The sequence below is a fragment of the Zea mays genome, chromosome 2, assembly GCF_902167145.1.
Source record: "Zea mays cultivar B73 chromosome 2, Zm-B73-REFERENCE-NAM-5.0, whole genome shotgun sequence".
NCBI lineage: Eukaryota > Viridiplantae > Streptophyta > Magnoliopsida > Poales > Poaceae > Zea > Zea mays.
Window position 1 is genome coordinate 153201990 of NC_050097.1, and position 17664 is coordinate 153219653.

Here is a 17664-nt window from a genome sequence, read left to right on the forward strand (position 1 = left end):
TAAAAAATAAAATATAAATGCAAACATTTCTGAAAAAAAGATAGAAAATAAAAAAAAAACATGCCACTTTTACGTGAGAGGGAAACGCGGAAATTATGGCGAATCTCAATCAGCCGAGGAGTCGGTCGGTTTCAGTTCCTTTTGAATGAATGAATTGCAAAAGGAAAATTCCTATAATAAAGCAAACAGAGTCCGACATCTGGGAGGTTTGTGTGGCCGTTGCAACGAAACAAAAAAAGCCAAAGGGATCCCAAACGAAAACGAGCCAGCTGAGCAAACACAACACTCGCATCGGCACCCACACTGCCACTCATCACATTGGCACCCCTCCGACACGGGCCGGGACTTCTCGGACTGCAGGCAGCCAGGCACGCACCAGCAACACCCCCCACCCGCCGGCTCGGAGCGGGGCCCCACCCGAATCACACAGATCGGGACGCCGGAGGAGGAGCAACGCCGTCCCGCATCACCGGAGCAACGCGGGCGCGGAGAGGCCAGCCAGCGCAGGCGCAGGTAACTGCAGCCCATCTCCTCCTCCTACCTCCTCCTCCTCCCCTGCCCTTCGCGCTCGCGGGGCCGGTGGTGACGGTCGAGAGGCCGTGCAACACGCAGGGCTCGCCTGCTCGCCTTACGCACCGTGGCAGGCAGTTCGGCGCCGCCGGCTGCCTGCTCGCCTCGCGGCCCAGACGCAGCGCGTGCGTTGTGGTCTCGAGTCGTCTCCTTCTGGGGGGCCTCAGTCAGATCCCGTGGCCTCTGCTCTGCTCGAGACGTCGGACGTGAGCCCGTGATGGCGTGCGGCTCCAGTGCCCGGCGGTTGATAGGCTCAGTAGGAAGCAAGTGCCCGTTTCAACCTGACCAGCGCCGGTTAGGCCCGCTCGACCTCCTAGATTCCGGTCCTGGATCCTGCACTTGGATGGACGCAGGGCGTGGGGAATCCACCCTCGTGTAGCCTTAGCCTAGTTACCTGACGGGCCTTTGCCGGAAATCTCAACCCCCCCCCCCCCCCCCCCCCCCCCCTCCCCACTGCTCAAAGCTTGTGATGAGTGATGCCTGATGACAGCTTTACTCCTCCCTAATCTGATATTGATGCTTGCTTTGCTGGGTGAGCTTGGCTGGTTGCATCACACTGCACTTATAATATTTATGATTAGTCACCTCGCTCCCTGCAGTTCAAGCTTTGGATTCCCGGATCCCACACCACCGGTCTCTCTCGGGGAGTGTAATCCAGCGAGCGTTGAGTTGAAAGCCGCGCAAGTGGAGATGAGTACTCTGAAGAAATCCGACAAGAAGGCTGCCCTCGACTTCGCAGCATGGAGTTTCAATGTCACCACATCGGTTGGACTCATCATGGTCAACAAGGCCTTGATGGCTACGTATGGGTTCAGTTTCGGTATGCCTGTGCTCTGCTCGTCCAGGGATTTATTTACCATACCTCCGACTTTCACCTTCGGTCTCTACTTCTTGCGCTTCTGACTGCTTAGCGCTATTATGTTATGGCAGTGTTGTATTTTTGTTGTGCGATTGCTAGATTCCAAATACCTAAGTAATAACCAGATTTGCTTTGCTAATGATTGAAGAATTATTGTGAAGTTATGAAGTGCTGCAGCTATTTGAGGTTTCTGCAGAACCTAAAACCTACCTGGCTCCCCTCTTATGGACTTCCTTGCAAAATTGGTAGTGTCTCTGCTAATTGAGCCTTCATGGCATTAGTGGAAGCAATCGAAACATGCTAGCATATGTGATTTCTTACTGTATGTTAGGTGGCGATTGCAGATTCTACCGTATTTCTGGACATTCTCAACAAAGTGTGCATCGATGTGAACTTGGATATATCTCCTGTCATGTCATTAATTACCTTTTCCTCTTTTTTTTCAGCCACAACATTAACCGGGCTTCATTTTGTGACTACTACCTTGATGACTATCTTATTTCGTTGGTTAGGCCTGAGTCAGCCATCCCACTTACCCCTAGCAGATCTAGTTAAATTTGTGATATTTTCGAACTTGTCAATTGTTGGGATGAATGTGAGCTTGATGTGGAACTCTGTTGGCTTTTATCAGGTTGGTGAGATTTTTTAGTAGCTGCTATATTATGCGACCTTGAATCGTTAACATCTATATTCATTTTATTCCCTTGCTCAGATAGCAAAGCTGTGCATGATACCTGCATCATGTCTTCTGGAGGTTGTATTTGATCATGTACATTATTCCCGGGACACAAAGCTGAGCATAATGGTCGTGCTTATAGGAGTTGCAGTCTGCACGGTTACTGATGTCAGTGTGAATGCAAGAGGTCTAATTGCTGCTGTTATAGCTGTTTGGAGCACAGCTTTGCAACAATACGTGAGTTTTAGCATCTTTAAATGCAGATTTCTTATACGTCACCTAACCAGTAAGATTGCTTGCTACCTCCTGTTTGCAATTACCTGCAAGTTCGTCGGTGCGCTTTGAGCCTTTTCAAAGGACAATATGGCACTTCAGTGACAGTGATACTTGTTTATTATGGAAAGTTGTTGATAATTAGCAGTTGTCAAATTATTCATTGGTATCACCGCAGCTTTAGGATATAACTCCTTTTTTTTCTGGAGATTATGAATAGCCACTCACCATGGCCACTTGATATCTTTCATACTTGAATTGTCAGACTTCATAAATGTGCTCATGAATCATGATGCCACTAATATATTGTTCTTTACACAAATTATAACTCCATTTCCCAAATTTTGAACATGTGATACCTTTTGATTCCACAACTTTGGCTTTTTCTACTATTTAAGTGCCACTTTTTCATTTGGACTTCGGCCCTGTCATGTGCCCAATATAATGGGCACAATTTAGACTCACTTTTATTTCTGCTCCTTCTGCAGTATGTCCATTTTCTCCAACGCAAGTACTCCCTGAACTCATTCAACCTCCTGGGCCACACAGCTCCAGCCCAAGCTGGGTCACTGCTGCTAGTGGGACCATTTGCGGATTACTTGTTGACAGGCAAAAGGGTGGATCAGTTCAGTTTGTCATCGCTTGCTCTGGTAAGGACAGACTAAAAATGTTTCTATCTCTGTGATCACCACAATTTGTGCTTCTGCTTCTGTATATAATTTGTCTATCTGTTTGCTTATTAGAGATAAAATGGAGATTAGGCTGGCATTTTATCTGGTTGAGAATTTGCAACACTGATTTATAAGCTCACCAATCTCATGAATGTTATGCAAGAAACTTATTCTGCATTTTTCCCCCTGATTCTGCAGTTTTTCCTGGCACTCTCATGCTTCATCGCCATTGGTGTTAATCTGAGCCAATTCATCTGCATCGGGCGGTTCTCTGCCGTATCCTTCCAAGTCCTAGGCCACATGAAGACCGTACTTGTTCTGTCCCTTGGGTTCCTTTTCTTTGGCAAGGAGGGCCTGAACCTTCAGGTAGTCCTTGGGATGGTCCTGGCCGTTCTCGGAATGATATGGTACGGGAACGCGTCTGCTAAACCAGGTGGCAAAGAGCGGCGCAGCATCCTGCCGGTGAGGTCTGCGAGTCTCAAGGGAAGTTCCGAAGAAAAGGCCGGTGCCGAGAAATAGTCTTGCTATATCTGACTGCAAACTTTTTATTTAGATGGGGAATTTTTCGTTCCGAAGGTTAAATTTCTGGTGAGGTGACGCGAGTATCACAGATTGGGAGCTCTGCATTATGTCTGACGCGCACAAAACAAACGCGTCCCTTGTAGAGACTCTGGATTGTTATAGTTACAGGTATACTGTAAAGCTTCATTTTTTTTTGGCGCTCTGAATCGTTTGCAGTGAGGGGGAAAGACGGACATGGTTTACGGCCCGTTCGGTTCTTCCGGAACCGTAGCCTGGAATGGTTCCTAGCTCAATTGTTTACCTAATTTATATAAGTTTTGATCAACCCGAATGATTCTTGGATGAATCCAGGACAAACGAACAAGGCCTACGGAGGGTTTAAGACAGTTTTTTTTTATCTTATCGAACATATAGTTCGGTAGTTTGAGGAACATATCCTTCTGAATTTCGAGGGGAACTGGGGATGTGCTGTAGTAAGAGATTAATCAAAATATAGGTCTGCATTTGCTGAAATGGATTTATTTAAAACTTAGAAAATGCATTTTTGCGTCTGGGAAGTTTTATGAGCTAGCCAAAGCATCCGTGTCGTTTTAATGGAGATCAATCTTCGGTTTTAGAGGATGAAAGGTTGTTCTGGTTGCCAAGAAGTTAGACAGAGACACTAGCAATAAAATATTTTTTTTTGTAACTACTTGGACCGGAGGGAGTAGATGCTCAATTTACTTTATTCTGAACTGTTTCAGTATTCTAACCCAATGTTATCTAAGGAAATTAAGTTTGGACGTACCACGTTTCAAAATTCAAATTATTGAAACAACCCCGTATTTGTGCGGATTGGAGATCAATTAGACCTTGTTCGTTTGTGCCGGATTGGTGGGTCGGAACGATTCCTAACCAGATTGCTTCTCTAATTTATATAAACTTGAATTAGCTGGAACGATTTCGGGTGTAATCCGACACAAACGAACAAGGTCTTAGCTGGACGGAGATTGGATTAACAGGTAGACAAGTTACTGATCATCATCGCATCTATCGATCTATTCTTTCTTACGACAGCTAGCACAAGGAAATCGTGCGAGACAATGGTAGGAGCGACGATCGACAAGGTAGAGAGCAAGCTACTAGTTGATCCGCGTCAACGGTGGCTAGTGCAAGAGAGAGCGTCCCACGACTCCAAGGTCGGGAAGCAGCCGCCGAAGCCCAGTCCCAGTCCCACTCCCACACCAACGCCGCCACCGGTCCCCAAGTCCACCTCCAACGTCCTCGGGGCGGACCCGCCGCCGAGCAGGAGCGCCGACGTGTCCAGCGTCGCGGCGCGGGAGGGCGCCGGGCGGCAGAGGGTCGCCTCGTGCGGCGGTGCCAGAGGCGGCGGTAGATCCTCGGCGGCGCCCGTCGCCTGGTGCACCATGCGCCGGAAGCTGGCGGGGTCCGCGTTGATGTATGTGGTGGGAAGCCTCCGCGAAGGCCGTGGGCGGCGCCTGCTGGAAGGTCGGCGCGCGGCACCGGGGCGGAGGTGGTGGTGGTTGTTGCGCGGCGGCGCCGGCGGCAGAGGTGTCGCGGCGAGGTCCGGGTCGTAGAGGCCGGCCGCCGCCTGGTGCAGCTGGTGGGTGGGGAAAGGTACATCAGGGCGCCATGGCGGCGACGAGATGATGGACCGGGAGGAGGGGGAGGGGTGGGTGGAGTCCCTGTGCATGTAGGTGGCGGCGGCGGCCATGCGCATCCTGAAGGATGAACACGCGGCGAGTTGAGCAGAGCAGGCAGCGAGTGGGCTACTGGGCTCGCTGGGACCTGGGAGACAGACAGGTGACGGAAAGAAAAGGCCGCGCTGTGCGGGGGTTATATGATAATTGGAGGTGGGCCCAAGTCTGTCGGTCGGACCCACCTGTACCACGCTCGAAGGTGGAACTTCTGTTCGGTTATTCTCATTACACATAGATTAAATAGTATTGAAAAAATTAATAAGAAATTTGATTTGTTTGAGATTTAAACTCACTCGATCTCACTTAATTCATATGGATTGAAAGCTAACCGAACAAGCTCTAATAGCATGTACAGTGATATCAATGTAGAGGGTTTTGAGATGTCTAAACTCTAAAGTGATATCTTCATGATCGTTGGGTTCTTGAGGTGTCTAAAGAGGTGCTCATAATCGTCGGGCTAGGTATCCATCGAGTTTTAGGTTTACGAAGCTCGCTCATGTTAAGCACTTATGGTGTGTTTGGTTTGTAGAGTCACCCAATGCTTCATGAGATGATGCATCATAAGTTCATTCCATTAATCTTGGTGTAATCAACCCACTCCTCATATATATATACTAATTATTAGCTTATAAGGAATGAGGTGGTGATGAATCAACTTATTCTATTCCTCAAACCAAATAAAAATGTGAGGAGTGAGAAGAAGATGGATCACTCTATTCCTCAAACTAAACACATTCTTAAGCTTCATGTTTGGGTTAAATTATCATCACTACCGGAAGGTATCGTTGAGCGCGGGTGCCAGCACAATTGACTGTACGCATGCTGTACGGTGGGCGGATGCTACCAATGATGATGCTATTTTAAATGCTACACCGACCTTGCGCTTGGCATGCGACGACTGGTAAAGAGTTGAACAACGCATACATTTTGAATTTTTGACCGCCGCACCTTGCATGCCAACTTGCTATCACAGTTTAATCACATCCAAAAAAAATCATTCAAAGTTCACCCGTAGTAGCTGGTGTACCTCTAGTCTGAGTATAGTTCTCTAGATATATCGATTTCTAGAGGTGGAGTAGCGTTGAGATGTAATTTTTGCCCAGCGTCTAATTTGCTTCTGGGTACATACTCCTCCGAATGCTATAAGTATAGCCAGTAGTGCCCGTTTTGTTTTGTTTTTTTAAGAAAAAAAAATGGTTACCAAAGTCAGTCAACTTTATTTAGCTCGCGGTATGGTATGGACGTATGGTATGGCTGGCTAGTGTGTGAAAATGGTTTGGGTACGAGCTCACAATTTGGGGGGCAGTGTGTCAATGGATTTTGCGGCTGGTGCTGCTTGACCCTGTCAGAGATCGGGGTAACGTACGCACTGTGGGCCCGTAGCTGGAAAAGACGGTGGCTGTGTTTGGATCTGCATGCGCGCGATCATCACTCGCCACTGTCCATTTTCCGCTTTCTTTCATGCCGTCGGTGACTACTCCTGGATCTTCATGACAAAAAAGTGATAGATTGGATGAAGCCAAAGTTTGACAAGAAAAATATCCACGGTTAGGCTTAGGGCCGTCTCCGCCAGCTCTGCTATGTCATCTTTTATCATGATTATATTTCAAACTTCCCTTTATAAACAATGTTAAACAGTGTCACCTACTGTGACATATTCTCTATTTTACACAACCCACTGAAGACAGATTAAACATGGACCGTTTAACCCTATCTGACCCGCTCGGGACAAAAAAACACCTAACCAATATAGACGGGTACGAGATATAGCTTTTGACCCGCAATAATCCACCGACTAATCATGAACCATAATTTTTGACCTAAAACATGAAAAAAACGAATCTGACACTTAAAAACTCGATAGATCCAATAAGGCTCTGTTTGGAAGCGGAGTTTTTTTAAGGTTTTTGAGAAATACCGTGGTATTAGCTAATACTAGAGTATTCTAGACCAAAATCTGTTTGGGAGATCATTAGAAAACAAAGTTTCTAAAACCATAGTTTAGCCAAAACTGTGGTATTTTTACAGTATTTGACACACAGGTCTGAACCCAAGTTTTTCTTCACGCGCGCACGTTGGCGCGCAATTTTCCCTCCACCTGACCCATCTCGCGCCTTCTGTTTTCTCTATGTCCTCTCACAGAACCTGTCGCCAGCCATTTCTCCATCACGGAGACCTGCGGTGCCTCCCTAGGGTTCCTTGGACCGCCGCCATTTCTCCATAGCCGCCGCCTCCCCAGGGTTCGTCGGACCTGCGCCGCCCCAGGATTTCTCCATTTCTCCATCGCCGTGAGCCGCCACCTCCCTCGTCGGCTCACCGACGTCTCCCTGTTGCGGACCCAGCTCCCTCGGACCCCGCGTCCGCGCAGTCGCCCCCAGCTCCCTCGGACCCCCGCGGCCGCGCCGTCTCCCTCAGCTCCCTCGGACCCCGCGACCACGCCGTCGCCCCCACTCCCTCGAACCCCCGCGGCCGCGCCGTCTCCCCCAGCTCCCTCAGACCCCCGAGGCCGCGCAGTCTCCCCCACCTCCCTCGGACACCCGCGGGCGCGTCGTCCCCAGGAACTCTCGCCGTGAACCGCCGTCCCAGCCTCGTCTGTCCCAGCCTCGTCCGTGAGCCTCGTCCGTGACACTGCAGCCCAGATCCCTCGCCTCCCTGTCGCTCCCAACATGCGAGGAGTATCTGGGAAGGAAGACAAGGCTGGTATGTTCACTGTTTGCATAGTTTAGCACTTCTCTGGTGATCCCTGTTTGGTTCATGTCATTTGAATTTTTTTTGTTCTAGGGAAAATTGAGATTAGAGCGGATTGGAATGAAGGAAGAACATGGTTTTTTGTGAGCATCCTCAAAGAGTACAACTCACCAAGATATTGTGCGCAGAATGGATGGACCAAAGAGGCATGGAACAGTATGACACAACGTATTAATGAAAGGTTTACATCAGCAAACTTTGTAGTGTCGCAGTTGAAGGATAGAGATCAAAGGCTAAAAAAGGACTACAATGTTGTGAAGATCATTGTGTCAAATAGTGGCTTCGGTCGGGATAATGATCTGAAAATGGCTACCACTGTGGGTGGGGTATGGGCTGATCTACCAAAGAATTTACAGAGATGAGATGGTAGATCATTCCCTTTCTACGATGATCTGCATGAGATTTACAATGGTATGAGTCTTTACTTATGTCTTTTACCTTAACATAGATTCTACAATGTTGTGCTGATTTTTTTGTGCTTATACAGGTAAAATAGCAGAAGGGAAGAACTGTAGGCGATCTTTAGAAAAAGAATGCAAGATTGCCAACAAAACTGAACAAGAAGATTATGTGCAGATAAGTACACCTAGTCCAACTATTAATGGTATGTAGAGTTCATTTTTTGACTTATTAGAAGATGGTGCTGATTTGAACAATGAAAATGGGTTCATTATGGACATAAACACTAGTCAATATAGAGCTTTGGAGGAAGAACAATTTGGTACAGAGACACAAGTTGATATTAGTGAGATGAGTGAGACCCAAAAAAAGAAAAATTAATGCTACTACGTGTGACAGTGAAGAAAAAGGAAAAAAGAAAACTAAAAGAAATGTCAATGCCATGGATGATTTGCTAGCTTTGTGGAAAGAAGAACTAGAAGCTTACAAGGAGCTAACAAAAATGCAACTTCATTTAAAGAGTAAACAAATAGATCAATCTAATCCAATCAATGATCCGTTCAGCATGTCCAAATGTATGTTGAAATTGAAGAGTTTGCCTCTAACTCAAACTGAACTACTCAAGGCAATCAATTTTCTGAAAGGGGACAAAGAAGCTAGAGAGATATTCATTTGCTGTGAAGAGCAGTCTCTTGCAGAAGCTTACATCATTGGGTCTATTTCTGACTAATGCAAGTTAATCAGTTTACTGCTACTAGTTGTTTGCAACATGTTCTAGATAATCTGTCCACATAGCCTGTGCAATCTGATTTCTTTTGAAATTCCCTGCACGCCTTCGTTCATTGCATGACATCACATGTTCAATGCAGTTTTCATCTCCTTCTGGAATATCCACTATGTCGGCAGGATTAACTTGCATGTTATCTTCATTAAGCCATTGTTCAGAACCATCATTGAATTTAATGAAATTGTGTAGTACACAACCAGCCAGTACAATATCTCTTTGAGTCTCTATAGAGTAATAAGAAGCACATTTGAGAATAGGGAAACGCATTTTGAGCACACCAATAATGCGTTCAACATGGTTCCGTAGTTGGGCATGTCGTAGGTTGAACAACTCCTTTGCATTGCTTGGCCTTAGATTACTTCTAGCTTGCTCTTGCAAATGATATCGAACATTACGATATGGAGCTATAAAATTAGGAGTATTTGCATATCCTACATCAACTAAATAAAATTTGCCTGTAGGAACATAGAAACCATGAGCCATTGCATCCTGTAACACTCGGGCATCTGCAACTGATCCTTCCCATCCAGCACTTACATGCACAAATTTACTATTGAAGTCACACGCCACCATTACCAGCTGTGATAGACCACCCTTTCTATTTCGATATGGGTCTTGCAAGCTAGGAGATATAGTAATAGGAACATGAGTACCGTCGATCGCTCTAATACAATCCTAAAAAATATAATAGTTAAAGTATAATACCTTCAAGTATAGCATGAGTTACTTAAAATCAAATAGGGCATAAGTTACCTTAAAGTATGGCATAAACTTGGGGTTGCTAGATATAACAACTGGGGTATTGATTGGAGGTAGTTGTATCATCCTAGATGATAATGAGACAATAGCTTCAAGTACAAGATTGAAATATCGACTAATAGTCTCTCCGCTATGCTGAAACCGTTCTTGTATGGATCGATTACTTGCATTTGTTGAAAGGCAAAACAGAAATATTGCTAATTGTTCGTCAACTGAAACATCTCTTCCATTTTGCTGTCAATTAGAAGATCTACCAGTTTGCAAAAAATTTCCTTCTCCCTTATGTCCTTGTATAAGTTCTTCGACATGTTTTTCCCCGAAAGGATTCAAGTGTGGATAGGTGTACGCTCATGAGAATGATTTCCATCTAACCATTGGCTGATAATTTACATGTCTTCATCCTCTCTTCTCTTCCTGCTAAAGAAATTTCTCCACATCTATTCCTACTTTCAACTTATAGCTAGCTTGCACAACAGATTGTGGACTACATATGTATTTATACACAATATAAATCTGTGCATTTCTTTAGTCAAATCTGTGCAGTTATGAGTTTACCTAACTCTGATTATCATGGTCACTAATCATTATTCTCTGCCAGGTTAAAGCAGGTTGGCACACGAAGACCAACTTGTGGAAAATATAAGCAAAACTGAATTTGAACTTCTCTTTATGTTTTCGCTGGATTATCACGAAGACCAACTTGAATAGAAGCAAAATTGGATTTGTATTGGTTGCAGCAAACTTTTGATTGGAAGTGTCGATGCTTGTCTTGCAGCAAACTTGTCGATGCTTGTTTCACTAGTATTTAAATTTGAACTTGTCTCGTTTATATAAGCCAAATACTGTTCTACCAAACAGTGCTATGTATGGACAAATACTGTGATTTTACTCTGTTTTTGTTTAAATTGTGGTATTGTGTCACGTCATATTGTAGACCGTAGTACCGAAATAATGTGCTACGAGAAAAATCCATTTCCAAACAGGGCATAAGGAGGCACATGTTAATCCAACCCTATCTTACACTGGACACGGGTCGTACCAAACAAATTATGATCTGACAGGGTTAGGCTTAAGGTGACTGATTCTGCATAAGGTGACTGATTCTGCATGAAGCCAAAGTTTCAGATGACAAATATCCACGGTTAGGCTTAGGGCCGTCTCAGCCAGCTTTCATATGTCATCTTTTAACTTTTATCATAATTCTATTTCAAACTTTATTATGTAAACAATGTTAAACAGTTTCAGCTACAGTTACATATTTTCTAATTTACACAACCCACCAAAGACAGACTAAGCATTGACCGTCTGACTCTGTCTAACCCGCTCGAGAGAGAAAAAAACACCAGACCAATACAGACAAGTGCGAGATATAGCTTTTGACCCGTAATAATCCACCGACTAAACATGAACCATAATTTTTGACCTAAAACATAAAAAAAACCGAATCCGACACTTAAAAACTCGATAGATCCAATAAGGAGGCACATGTTAATCCAACCCTATCTTACACTGGACACGGGTCGTCCCAAACAAATTATGAACTGACCTAGCGTTGCTTCAATTGGTCTTTGAGCTGGATTCCTGTGTTTGGATTTGGATGTGTCCGTCCATTCTCCATTCCCACGTCTAGGTCTAGCGCTGCGCAGATAGACCATCTAGTTAGGATCGAAGAGGGTGTCGATGGCAAGCGGAGCTCTTGGCGATGTGCGCAAGTACACGGCGCTCTCTCTCCAGCAGCAAGCAAACTTTACTGCTGTGGTCAGGTCACATCACGTGGTAAAGAAACGGCACCTACTGCTGTTGACTACTCAATTTATAGGCTTGAAAAGAAAAAGGTAAAGTTTGATGTTGACGTAAATCAGGCATCATCTTTCGCCAGAAGAATTTCGATAGTTGTTCTTATAGACGAATCTTCATTAACCTACTGATCAGTTCGGAGTCCCAGAATTCGATTGCTAGAGCGTTGAGCAAAAGTCCCCGGCGGTGACCGGACCGTCCGCGGTTCGGACGGTTCGTCATAGCGACACAGATCGTCTACGTGTGCACAAAATCAGTTAGGGTTTTAGATTTCTTGTATGATTTGTTAGCTAAATCTACAGAGTTAACTCAATCGACTTGTAATAGTTCTAGACCTTCCCTTTATATAGATGTGTTACGGCCGATTAAACCCTCCACAAACGATCCAATGAACTATACTGCTCGTTTTTACCTTATGCAGTTGCACTAGTTTAGTCTTCCTATACCTCGAATATTCAGGTCTTTTTGGCTCTACGTCGTTTAGAGACGTCTTGGATTACCTGTCAACACCAAAATACATGCTAGGATCTCTTCTTCCCCGACAGATTCCTCCCGGAATACGAGATCTAGGTCCAGACGTGGACTGCCCCAAGAGGAGCTGCTCCTGCGCGCAGGTCACGAACCGTCCGACCTTGTGTATGTCTTCTCAGAGAGCATCACCAGATGATTCGTTCCCATGCCAGCATAGAGAGTATAATAGCTCCAATTTTGAAAAAAAAAGGAAGGAAGGAAAAATCCCAGCCTGTAAGAGGCAGGCAGTGCGCGTCATTGTACTGCCATCGACCAACTGGTTGAAGTTTCTTTTTCTTTTCGCTTTTCCTTTTCACCGGCTGTCTGTACTATGACGCAAATAAAAAATGTTTTGTTGGTGCTGAAGGTAAAAACAGGTCGATGGCTGCCATAGATTTCAGTGAGCAGTCCTGCACAGTTCTCAAGGCTGCACTGTATGGTCCCAGCAGCTGGGTTGTTGTAGTAAACTGCAGAGGTCAGAAACGAGCCGCGGCCAACGAGGGGAGCACGACAGTCAGACAGCTACGACTAGGACTAGTAGGAGGGAGACTGGGAGGATAGTTCTGCAATGGCTTGGCTGGCTGGCTGATGCCATGATTGCTCCTGCGCAACTTTCCGGCCGCCCGCAGGCCGCAGGCATCGCCGCGCATCAAGGTCAGGGTCGCCGCTGCCTTTCCGTGCCGGCCGACCAAAGCGTTTCATTTGTGCCGGTGGCGTGGTGTCGCACTGTCGCTGCTGCCTCTACCTCCGAAGCAAGGAATCCTAGCAGAGGAAAAAGCAGAGACACGCTGCACTGCGGCTCCGTGCTGTTTGCTTCGCTTTATTCCCCTTCCTTGTTCCAGCACCAGCTCTCCTCTCCCCTGTCACTCTCCATCCGGCCATCCCGCCGCCCACCCTTTCCCCCATCCGCCGAACCCTTCGCCTGCTGCGTCCGTCTGGTCCGAGGCGTTTCCGTTCCTGACGCCAAGAACGAGCTCTTCTACGTACGCCTGCACGCTGAGGTGGTTTCTTTGCTCCTGCCTGCCACCGTCGTCGATTCTTCTTCTTATTCTTTTCCCCTTGGTCCGTAGCCATTGTTGGTTGGTGTCATATACTTTCATGCTTCGTGTCCTCCTGCTCCTTCCATTCCTCTCCTTCCCGTAGCCATTGTTGGTCCTTTTACCTGTTATATATTGGTAGTGCCATCTTCTTGCTGCTACTTCTCTTTCCCCTCATCTCATTTGTCCTGATCTTGTGTCGACTTTTCTGTTCCCAGTTTAGATCTCCGCGTCCGCAGGCAGGGCCGAATCCAGTTGAAGGCAGGCGGCGAAGAGCCAAAGATGGGACTCGACGCAACCAACGCCCTGCTGCACATCAAGAGCGCGTTGCGTTCTTCCGCCAGGCTTGCCTGCCAGTCCGCGTCCGAGTACCCCGTGGCGCTCGGCGTCGGCACGCTGCTGCTGTTCCTGCACAGGCTCTGCCCTGCCCTGCTCGCTCTCCTCCTGTCCTCGTCGCCGGTGTTCCTGCTAACCGCGCTTCTGCTCGGGGCGCTGCTGAGCTACGGGGAGCCAGGTGACGGCGCTCCAGCGACCGGAGACGGAGAGGGCCCGTCCCCCCCTGATGCTGTGGCTGTGGCTGTGGCTGTGGCTGTGGCTGTATCCACACCATCCGTTGCTGAGTCTTGTCCAGCAGTTGCCGTGGAGGTTCAGCGTGTCGCCGCCGTCGCCCACATGCCAAGGAGTTCTTCTGCGAGCCCCGTTGTCCGCGCCGAGGAAACAACGTCCGGTACCACCTTCTTCCATGAAGCCCACCGTGACGAGGGCAGTATCGTCGCATCTGTCTCTGCTGACGACGCTCTTCGCCGCGCGGAAGTTGTTGTTGTGGAAAGAGAGGAGCAGCCGGCCACCAAGGAAATCTGCGAGAATGTTCAGCTGCGGCAGTTTCGGAGCAGCGCTGGTGAAGGTGTTCCGATCGAAGTGGACAGCAAAGCTTCTGGAGCTGTTTCGCTTGATGCTCGGTGGGTGGCTATGGAGTCTTCTAGCTTTCACAGGGACAACGGTGCCATCGCTGAAGGAGAGGGAGAGGAGGATGAGCATGTTAAGGAGATATGCCAGCAGGCTGAGAGCGCCGTCGCAGGGAGGTGTGGTGGCTATGGAGTTTGCAGCCAGTATCAGTTCGGTGAGCTCATGAGCTCGTGTTGGCAACCTGTTACGCGGCAGGATCCTTGTTCCGAGTCCGAGTCGGATTCTAGTGAAAGCTCTTCGGATGCGTCGATCAGTGACATCATACCGATGCTCGACGAGCTGAACCCGCCTGTGGACTTGGGTGCTGGCCACCCTTCCTCAGCCTTCAGAGAGAAGTTGAGCGCCGGCTCATCGGATGATGAAGATGGCTCGGAGGAGGACAATAACCTTAGCTCAGATGAAGATGGAGAAGAGGAAGAGGAGGAGGAAGAGAAAGGTGATGGAAACAACTGGAAGGGCTCTGTGGATCCAAACTCTCTGGAAGCTGAAGAAAAGAACGGGAGCTCGGAGAGTCTGATGGCGCGGCGAAGAGCAAAGAACGCTCTCGTGTTCGATCTCGACAGGAGGCTAATGGACCTGCAGGCAGCTGATGCAGTCTCGAAAATGGAGGCGGCGTCACGCTTCCGCGTCCAGGTGCCCTCCATCTCCACACCGAGGCGGCCTGGCCCTTCAGACGATCCAGCAGAGGGGGACACAGTGGAGCTGCCGCAGATCCCTGGCTCGGCGCCGCCGTCCGTTCTGCTTCCACGGAGGAAACCATCCGATGATGCTCCGTTCGACGACCAGATCGTGGACCGCGACAGGCGTCTGCAGGAGACCTGGACTCCTCCTCGCTCAGGCTTTCCATCATCAGCACAGGGTAGTAGGACACCTGACACTGGCAGCTTGTTCGTGAGGCCGTCTTCTTCTCCGCGACATGGCAGTGGCGTGGTAGAAGTAGAAGCAGAGGAGCCTGGATTGTCCGGTGCCAAAGATGCCGCTGACGACCACTCGGAGTCGGAGAGCGGTTCCGAGGAGGAACCGCCGCTTCCGCTTGGCAGCAATGGCAGGCTATTCGGCTCGCTGGAACCGCGTATTGGCGACGAGATCAGAATTCTGGGCGCGGCGGTCTCAGACGTGTGCGTGCTAGAACTAGAAGCAAATCTGGGAAGAAGTAATGGAGGCAGCGCTGGTTCCATCGACGCCGCAGATTCCTCTCATGTCCAAAAGCCCGTGTCGAGCAGCGGGTCGGATGATGCGGACGATTCAGCTTCCGCAGGTAATATGGGGTCGGGTTTTCTTTTCTTTATTTTTTTATTTGATATCGATTCTAGCTACGCGGGTCGTGTCTCGTGTGTCTGCAATGTTTTTACTCATCATGTAAGGCCGACAACATGCAGATGCAGGCAATGCGCGATCGGTAGTACTGCGTCCTCTATCTGAAGAAGAAGAAGAAGACGGCGGTGCTGAGGAACACGTCGTCGTTGATGAAGAAGGAGAAGAAGGCTCCATGAGCGAGGCCACCTCGCTGTTCAAGTGCCGCATGGAGCAAGTGCTGGTGCAGTCCGTTTCGGAGGCCGGCGTAGGGCAGCCCCTGGCGGTTGGACCCGGGCGTGAGCGGCTGAGCCTGAGCGATGCTCTGTTACCTCCTGCGACCCCTTTGGTTGTTACTGGTGAGGCGAGACCGTCGGCAAAGGAGCTGCTGAGCTCACGGCTTGCTCAGGTGGATGGAGAAGAAGCGCTGGCGCCGGTGATGCCTGCTGCTGCTGGTAGCCCAGAGTCGGAGCTCATGTGTGCTGTTGGTTGCGGTGTGCTGGGTCGTGACGCAGAACCTGCTTCGGAGGACGACGCCAACGACCCTACTACTACTACTCATGTGCCGTCAAGCATCGGCGGCCGCGGCGGCGGCGACATTGCTGGTGATGGCCAAGTATAACCCTGCTTGTGCTTGCTCAAGGTGGTGGTGGGAATGGGCGAGGGAGACGTCATCGTCTTCTCGGATGTGTGTTTTTTGATCTTCGGAGAGAATGGAGTGCGCATGTGTATGGTGGTCTGTTCTTTTTTTTTTCTTTTTTCTGTTTAGTTTAGTTCGTCTGTTCATACTTGTTCCTTTTCTTTTTTTTTTTATTGTCGAATTCGGATGGACAAAGTAGGGCGACGCATGCAGTTTGGTAGCAGCGTGGATCGCTGGTTGTTTCGTGTAACGCGTGCCGAGTGCAGTTTTTTTTAAAAAAAATTATACATGTCTTCTTCTTCGTTTGATTCGTTTCATGTGTTTTGCTGATGCATGCTAACTATGTAAGCACAGTAGTTAATGTTGCTGCACCGGCCACCGGGTGCGGTGGGTAGGGTTGTCCAAACGGGCCGCCCAGTTCAACACGGTCCGAACTCGTTGAAGCACAGCACGGTTAGGCATGAATAATCATCCAGATTGGGCTGCCCAACGAACTCAATTCTCTGAACGGGCTCGACACGGTATAAGCCCAACCGTGCTGGGCTAGCCTGTTAAGCCCGACCCGAAAATAAGCAATGTGCCGATACGAGCCCGCGTATAAACTAAGCTTAAAATTAGATCACCATAAAAAAATGAACACATTTATTACAAATCTCTACTACTTATTAAGGCTGCAAGGTAGCCAGCCGTTCTGCCATTCTGTGATCTCAGCCGTCCGTTCCTGCCCACCAACCCCACGTGGCCTCTCCCACCCTGCCTTCCGTCGCCCCCAATCCTTTTCCTCCCCGTCGCGGCGTCGCCGGCTGCCACGGTCCACCAACGACTCTTCTTCCTCACCTCCCTCCCGCTCCAGCTCTAGCTCGTCTCTCTCCTCGCCTCGCGTAGGGTTTCGCTTCCCGTCTCGCCATCGTTAGCATGGGGGACAAGTAAGTATCTCTCCGCTCTGTGCCCCCTATATCTCTCTGCCTCTCCTAGGGTTTCGACGCCTCACTTTGATTCCCCTCCTCGATCTACTCTCCCAGCTACGATGACGAAGGCGAGCCGATCGTGAACCTCGACGAACGGGAACCCTCCCCTGAGCATCAGCCGTATTAAGACCTCGATGACGACCTCGACGGCGGCGGCGATTGGACCCGCGACCGCTCTCCGACCCCCGTCCACGGCGACGACGGCGGGGCAGGGTCCTCCTCCAAGCCCCGAAAGCACCTTCTCAAGAAGGGCGGCGGTGGAGGCATGCCCAGCGATGACGGGCTGGATGACTTTGGGTTGGCGGACGAGGACGTGGACCCTTCGGCTGAGGCGAGGAAGAGGAAGGGCCACGCAAGCAAAGATCCCCTGTTCCCCTCCCCTTCCGCTCGAGTCCGTCGCCGTCGCTCTGCCCTCGTATCCCCTCCCACGACACCGAGACAACGACGGCGTAGACCGCGGAGGAGCTCACCACCCAGATCGAGCAGCAG

General features: G+C 48.8%; 2 protein-coding genes across 7 annotated transcripts; both read left to right on the plus strand.

The window, feature by feature from the left end:
• Window positions 1–204: 204 nt before the first annotated feature.
• On the plus strand, window positions 205–3925 carry LOC100282154 (integral membrane protein like). Of its 4 annotated transcripts, NM_001155066.2 has the most exons (6): window positions 205–513; window positions 1170–1390; window positions 1876–2060; window positions 2142–2342; window positions 2867–3028; window positions 3248–3925. In NM_001155066.2, the coding sequence occupies exons 2-6, from the start codon at window positions 1261–1263 to the stop codon at window positions 3566–3568; spliced, it is 999 nt and encodes a 332-aa protein (NP_001148538.1). In that variant the 5' UTR covers window positions 205–513; window positions 1170–1260; the 3' UTR covers window positions 3569–3925. The 4 variants fall into 4 exon arrangements, with proteins under 4 accessions (NP_001148538.1, NP_001398970.1, NP_001398969.1 ...); XM_008669730.4 differs by lacking the exon at window positions 1170–1390 and having other exon boundaries at window positions 358–513; window positions 3248–3896; NM_001412041.1 differs by having other exon boundaries at window positions 1170–2342.
• An 8702-nt stretch (window positions 3926–12627) lies between these two features.
• On the plus strand, window positions 12628–16515 carry LOC103647124 (uncharacterized). Of its 3 annotated transcripts, none has more exons than XM_008671683.3 (3): window positions 12628–13272; window positions 13527–15532; window positions 15654–16515. In XM_008671683.3, exons 2-3 carry the CDS (start codon window positions 13591–13593, stop codon window positions 16187–16189), a joined length of 2478 nt encoding a protein of 825 aa, XP_008669905.1. In that variant the 5' UTR covers window positions 12628–13272; window positions 13527–13590; the 3' UTR covers window positions 16190–16515. The 3 variants fall into 3 exon arrangements, with proteins under 3 accessions (XP_008669905.1, XP_008669907.1, XP_008669906.1); XM_008671685.4 differs by having other exon boundaries at window positions 12762–13446; XM_008671684.4 differs by having other exon boundaries at window positions 12784–13272; window positions 13532–15532.
• Window positions 16516–17664: the final 1149 nt, after the last annotated feature.

What these genes read in the sequence shown, in the direction of transcription:
- LOC103647124 (XM_008671683.3), top strand. Translation starts at nt 13,591, where the DNA reads ATGGGACTCGACGCAACCAACGCCCTGCTGCACATCAAGAGCGCGTTG. An exon ending in GGACGATTCAGCTTCCGCAG is followed by an intron (nt 15,533 to 15,653) that starts GTAATATGGGGT and finishes GACAACATGCAG; the next exon opens with ATGCAGGCAATGCGCGATCG.
- LOC100282154 (NM_001155066.2), top strand. Translation starts at nt 1,261, where the DNA reads ATGAGTACTCTGAAGAAATCCGACAAGAAGGCTGCCCTCGACTTCGCA. An exon ending in TACGTATGGGTTCAGTTTCG is followed by an intron (nt 1,391 to 1,875) that starts GTATGCCTGTGC and finishes CTTTTTTTTCAG; the next exon opens with CCACAACATTAACCGGGCTT. An exon ending in GTTTGTCATCGCTTGCTCTG is followed by an intron (nt 3,029 to 3,247) that starts GTAAGGACAGAC and finishes CTGATTCTGCAG; the next exon opens with TTTTTCCTGGCACTCTCATG.